The sequence below is a fragment of the Nicotiana tabacum genome, chromosome 22 (assembly GCF_000715075.1).
Source record: "Nicotiana tabacum cultivar K326 chromosome 22, ASM71507v2, whole genome shotgun sequence".
Taxonomy (NCBI): domain Eukaryota; kingdom Viridiplantae; phylum Streptophyta; class Magnoliopsida; order Solanales; family Solanaceae; genus Nicotiana; species Nicotiana tabacum.
In genome coordinates, this window is record NC_134101.1 from 165,197,245 (window position 1) to 165,203,795 (window position 6,551).

Below are 6,551 nucleotides of genomic sequence, written 5' to 3' on the forward strand. Positions count from 1 at the left end.
TTTTATTCATATGTCGAAGATACATGTCGACTTTGCTCGTACATACAATGGAGATTCTTTATATCTAGTCCCTTCATTGCTCGGCCTGGAGATGTAATTAGTAGGTAGGGCAATGAACAATAATTTGAACCTCAAGATGTCCCCCTCGCCGCCTCATTAAAAACCTCATGAGAAAACCCGATTGGGACAAAACCTGGGTGGGGGAAAAAGAGTACGACTTTGGCGGCATCTCTTTTCAGGAGTGGAAGTACTTGAGGTGGGCGACATTCCAGTTATTTTGTAGTAGTTTTCCTTCCATTGTTTCTAATTGGAACGCTCATTTGCTTGCTACTGCTGTGATTTTATATGGCCCATCCCAGTTTTTTCCCAATTTCCCTTCATTCGGGTCTTTCGCTGCTTGTGTTTTGGATTTTAGAATGTAGTCCCCGACTCTGAGTGGTCGTACTTTGGCCTTCTTGTTATAGTAGCTTTCTGCTTGTTGTTTTTGGGCTATCATCCTTATGTGTGCCATATCCCTTCGTTCTTCGACCTCATCCAGGTCTTGTAATCTGCTTTCGTCGTTGCTTGGTCCACTTTCATTAGAGTATCTCAGGCTAGGTTCCCCGACTTCAACGGGTATAACTGCATCAGTGCCATAGACCAGTGAATACGGCGTCTCACCTTGCTGGTTTTCGGCATTGTGCGGTAGGCCCATAACACCTCTAGTAGCAGTTCTGGCCATAGCCCTTTGGCGTCCTCGAGCTTTTTCTTTAATATGTTCAATATTGTTTTATTGGAGGATTCCGCTTGACCGTTGCCAGCAGGGTGATATGACATGGAGAGTATCCGCTTGATGTGCCATTTTTTGAAGAACTCAGTCGTCTTTTTTCCAATAAACTGGGGTCCGTTGTCACAACTGATTTCGTTGTGGATGCTGAAGCGACATATGATGTTTTTCCAGATGAACGCGATGACTTCTTGTTCGCGTATTTGAACGAACGCACCTGCTTCCACCCATCTGGAAAAGTAATCAGTTAAAACCAAAAGGAAGCATATCTTACCTCGCCCTGCTGGGAGGGGTCCGACGATATCCATCCCCTATTTTATAAATGGCCATGGAGAAGTGACGGAATGCAGGAGTTCCCCCGCTTGGTGTATCATATGGGCGTATTTTTGGCATTGCTTACATTTCTTGATGTAATCCGCGGCCTCTTTTTTCATAGTGTGCCAGTAGTATCCTGCACGAATAAGACATCTAACGAGGGCCTGGTTGCCTGTATGGGCACCGCAATGGCCTTCGTGTACCTCTTCGAGCACACGCCTTGTCTGATTTGGTCCAAGACATTTGGCCAAAGGACCGTCGAACGTCCTTTTGTAAAAGGTCGCGGTTTATGAGGCTGTACCTGGCCGCTTGTATTCGGAGCTTTTTGGCTTCTTTTTTATCTTGTGGGAGTGCTCCCTCCTGCAGATATGATATAATGTGATTGCGCCAGTCCCAAGTTAAATTTATAGAATGTACCTTGACTTGGTCTATTGATGAGTGGAGGAGGGTGACCACGTTCTCCTTGGTGATATTTTTAGTTGCTGCTGCCAACTTGGCGAGACCATCTGCTTCGATGTTTTGTGCTTGCATTACAAGAAAAAGTTTTTTTTAGGGGAAATTATTTAGGGGCAATAAGTTAATTATTACTAATATATTCTCTAGAATGACATATTACCGACAAATTATGATTAGCTAGGAAAGATACCTTTTTGCAGACAATAAAAAGCAATGGTCATGAAAGAAGTAAAGATTGAAAATAATGTGAATTATTTTATATTTCCCTCCAATGCTGCTATATTTCGAACAGATTCAAGCACCTAAGGTAATGGTCAAGGAAAAGCAAAAAGGGTTTCATCTAAAAAAAAATTGTGACCTACCCGTTGCAACCCTAAAGACTTGGATCTAATTCTCCTTTGTTGTCGAACCAATTAGTTTTTTACAGTCGCCGGCCACCATGGCGCCATCCACAGGTAACACGGTTCATCTCTATATATATATGTGCGCGCGCACGCGCGCTTATCGCTGATGATGGATACCCTATCCCCAAAGACTTGAGAAGTGTTCCCTCGAGATCTTAGTCTAATTGAAAGCATACAAGCAAATAGAGGTGCTTCTAATCATTTAACATATGAGTGTTAACCCTAGGATGTTGCGAAAATTTCAAAACCTAACTGATTTTATTTCTTCTAGTCATTCACCGAATGAGTGTGGTCCACTGTAACATCTAGGCGAGTCTTGAAAGTTAACACAAGTAACAAAAGCTTGAAATTTTTTTAACAATTGTTCTGTAGTTACATATGGCAATTTATACTTGGATAATATAGATAACAATAATTGTAGATTCATAGTGCTAAAGAAGGCATACTGCTGCAAATCTTTTGAATTCCATTATACACTTGATTCTGTTGTTCTATCTTGCATCAATTGAAAATTTATAGCCTTTATTTGCCATAAAAGTAATGTGGTGCCTTCTTGGATCTAATTCCCCATAATGTATTCAAGAGTTGCTATTTTTATTTGATCAGTTGCATTCAAAAGTGTTATTGTAACAAATTATCAATTCCAGCAATGAAAACTTAGGTCTTATGAGTTGGTCTGGAGTTCCTTGTGACATACGAACTATTTTAATTTAAGTCTCTAGTTCACTATTCCCCAAATATTTTTTAAGCTTCTACTTTGTATTTATTTGAATATATGTATTAAAAAGATGGTGTTATGGGGTAGTAATAGATGTTAATACACCTTCTACAACTCCTCCAAATGAAGGTGAAGTTATTTTGATGGAGGAAATGACATTAAATTTTTATTAAAGTAGTTGTCATTTTTATTTTAAATTTTATCTTATCTCCATATTTTACTTACTCTTTACTTTAGTCCTTTATGTTTTATTAACTTAAAGAATGAATACTTTATTAAGTTTTTGCTTATGTAGTGATGGACACTTCGGCAACGCAATATTCTTTGAGTTATGTAGGTTGCAAGGCTCATCGGTCGTAACAAAGTCTTCCTTCGCGTTATTGCCTCCCAAAACCTTTGTTATAAGTACTATTGTAGTTTTTTTATCTATCAGTGTAGTAACACAATCATGCATAAATATATATTTTTTATCAAAATTATAGGATGTCTGTTAAAGGTAGAAGGGCTTCGTCTTCTTCTTCTTCTCTATTTTTGTATATTTTCTTATATCTCTGGTTCGAAAGATCTCTAAGGAAAGTGATGCAGCTACTCTGACTCGATCTCGACGAATTTTTATTACAGAACATTTTTTGAAGTTAAGAAGTTGCTGATTATAAAGTGATTTTCAGTAGTGGACCTCGTGGTTGTTATAGCCATTAAAGGGTGTAATTTCTAATTATTTCCAAATCTCTCATTTTTTTGGAGCGCTTAACCAGACATGGGAACACTAGAATTGTTCATATTCATGAAAATTTTGAGTTGGCAGTTAATTAGCATATAATATGTTTGCATTGTAGGCCTTGTGGAGGGCTAGCATACTTGTTCCATATGTTGGGATTAGAACAGCTTGAATGATGTGGATTCCAAGGAAGTGTGTTCCTTTTTCAGATGTAAGATGCCTTTCACTAGTTTTTTGATTTTTTATGGATTATCCATCAGCGTAGTTCTATGAATTTAGTCACAGGCGTGATAAAACAGATGCTTTAGAAATTATAAGAGTGTTATGTGATAAAGTGTCCTGTCAAAGTTGTGCCAGTCTTCATTATTCCACATTTTAGTTCTTAAACTTCCTATTTTAAAATGATAGAACCTACCTTGTTCTATATAAGTAATCTCAGTGAGAGCATTTTCATAAATGTCTCAAGGATATAAAAGATTTCAATTAAACTATTAAAATATATTTCTTAGATTTTTGTTAATTGAACCATGAAGAAATGAAAAATATAGGAATTTCAGGTTGATGCTTTTCCTTTCATGATAAGTATTTTCTATGGTTCATCACTTTTTTCAGTTATCATTTGCCTTTGCAGCCTTTCCATATGACCATTGAATACCTTTTGAATTAAGTTTTAGGTATTCTTTCTTTACAGTGATGTAGAGAGTTTCATTCCTCTAGTTACATATCGATGAGCTATTTGTCAAAAGATCTCTCATTTAATGATTTTTGAATTTATTCGATTATTCATAGTCATCTTCTTTCTTTTTAAATTTTTCTTTACCAAGGAAGAGAGCTTGGATTAGCAGTTGTTCTTAACTTTGGCTTCATTGCTTGACTACACATCTAACTATGTCTTAAGTCTGCACTCAAGCTACTTCTACCCCTTGTAAGTTGAAAATAAGTCTATTTTAACAGTTCTTTAATTTCGATTAATGTCTTTTGATGCAGCATAATCTTAGAGCTATTTGCCTTGCTATAGAGGTGTCTTGCTCAGTTTTTCAACGTATCTGTAATATCTAAGAAACATTGCTTCCTTTTTAACTAGAACATTGACCCTACCAGAAATAAATCGACCAAACTGTAGTAGAAACTTTGCAACATAAAGTGGGTTCCTTTATGTTGTTGGAATAGTTGTCGTAAAGTAGGTTCACTCATTTGGTGTACAACCGATATCTGGTTCCAAATTTTTTCTTTTAGGATAGTTTTACTCCTCTATATTTTGGAAAACTCTAGACATTAACTAGAAGTGTTACAGTTGGAAGCTACTTTCAAAAAATATTCACATGTAGGCTTATAATTTTTTTACATTAAATTTCATCTTTTGACGTTCACTTATTTTTTTATTTCAGGTCATGCAATATGATGTTCAAAGACTAAGCATGTTGAAGATTTCAATAAAATGAAGAGTTGCTGAAGTTGTTTGAGAGCTTTGTATTTATTGTTTTATTTGTGTTGATATTCAAGTAGGATTAATTATAATGATATTAGTTATTTAGTTTAAATAATATATTTTATCATTTATGTTGTTGATACTTTAATATTATGAATTAGTACTTGGTTTTGTTACTCAAGATTTAGTGAAATATACGATGTTGTTATGAATATAGATAAGTTTTCTTACAATATGCCAATTGGAAGATAGTTTTACAGCAATAAATTGTACTTTAATTTGCCCCTAGAAGAATGATTTTATTGATAATTTAATTGGATTTAGCAACAATCATTTTTGAGATGGATTTAGTAGCCATTATAATTGCGGTAAAATAATTGTCGTTAAATTTTGTAATTTTAGCGGCAATTAATTGGATTTACCAGCAATAAAGATTGACACTAAAGTGTATACTAACCTTTTCCTGGAATGGATTTAGTAGACATTTTAATTGCCACTAAACAATTGTCATTAAAACATGTGACCTTTAGCGGCAACAAATGATACCTTTACTAGCACTTTGGTGAATGGCCGCTAAAGGCTTTAGTGACCCCAGTTACAACGGCTAAAAGATTATGTCCGGTAAATATTTTAGTGGCAATAACTATTACCGCTAAAGGGTTTTTCTATTTTCTCTAAAGACCCTTTTTCTTGTAGTGCTCGTGGTATTTGGTCGAGTCGGCATTCGTTGAATTCTGGCAGCAGCTTGTGGATTTCGGTATGGTATTTCTGCAACATCTGCTCCTTAACCTGGAAAGTCCCAGTGACTTGGTTTACGACAAGTTAAGAGTCGCAACGGAGGATGACTCGTCGAGCACCATACTTGAGGACCAATTTCAGTCCTCCAATTATGGCCTCATACTCGGCCTTATTGTTAGTCATTTCAGGGCATTGTATAGATTGGCGAATTACTTCGCTCGTTGGGACTTCGAGTACGAGTCCCAGCCTGGATCCCGATGCATTGGACGCTCCATCGGTGTAGAGGACCCAGAGGTCAGGTGCGAAGCGTTTCTTGCTAGACTTCAGGCAATATTTCTGCACTGAAGTCGGCGATGAAATCGGCGAGCACTTGTGACTTTATTGCAATTCGCGGTTGATATGTTATGTCGTGCTCGCTCAATTCTATGGCCCATTTGGCCAACCTACTCGATAATTGGGGTTTGTGCAGGATGCTCCTGAGAGGAAAGATTGTCACCACCTTTATGGGGTGGCACTGAAAATATGGTCTAAGTTTTCGTGAAGCTATGACTAATGCTAGAGCCAGTTTTTCAAGGTGGGGGTACCTTGTTTCGGCGTCGATTAAGGTTTTGTTGATATAGTAAATTGGAGATTGGGTATTTTTATTTTCTCGGACTAGAACTACAGTTACCGCGACTTCGTATATAGCTAGGTAGACTAGGAGGCACTCGCCTGGATCTGCCTTGGCGAGTAAGGGTGGTGAGGACAAGTATGCTTTCAGTTTTCTTAGGGCATCGACACATTTTGAATTCCACTGAAGTCAGTTGTTCTTTCTTAATACATTAAAAAACTTATGACATTTATTCGATGACCGTGAGATGAACCTCGATAGGGCGGCTATTCGTCCTATCAATTTTTGTACCTACTTTTTGTAGGTCAATGTTTCGGGTATTCCATCGATGGCCTTAATCTGATCTAAGTTGACCTCGATACCTCTTTGTGATACCAAGAAACCGAGGAACTTACCC

General features: G+C 37.2%; 1 protein-coding gene across 1 annotated transcript; it reads right to left on the minus strand.

Moving 5' to 3' along the window:
- Positions 1-316: 316 nt before the first annotated feature.
- Positions 317-721, minus strand: LOC142176146 (uncharacterized). The gene has a single exon (XM_075243229.1). It carries the CDS (start codon positions 719-721, stop codon positions 317-319), a length of 405 nt encoding a protein of 134 aa, XP_075099330.1.
- Between the last annotated feature and the right edge of the window lie 5,830 nt (positions 722-6,551).

Coding starts and splice junctions, on each gene's coding strand:
- LOC142176146 (XM_075243229.1), bottom strand. CDS start 721: ATGGCCAGAACTGCTACTAGAGGTGTTATGGGCCTACCGCACAATGCC.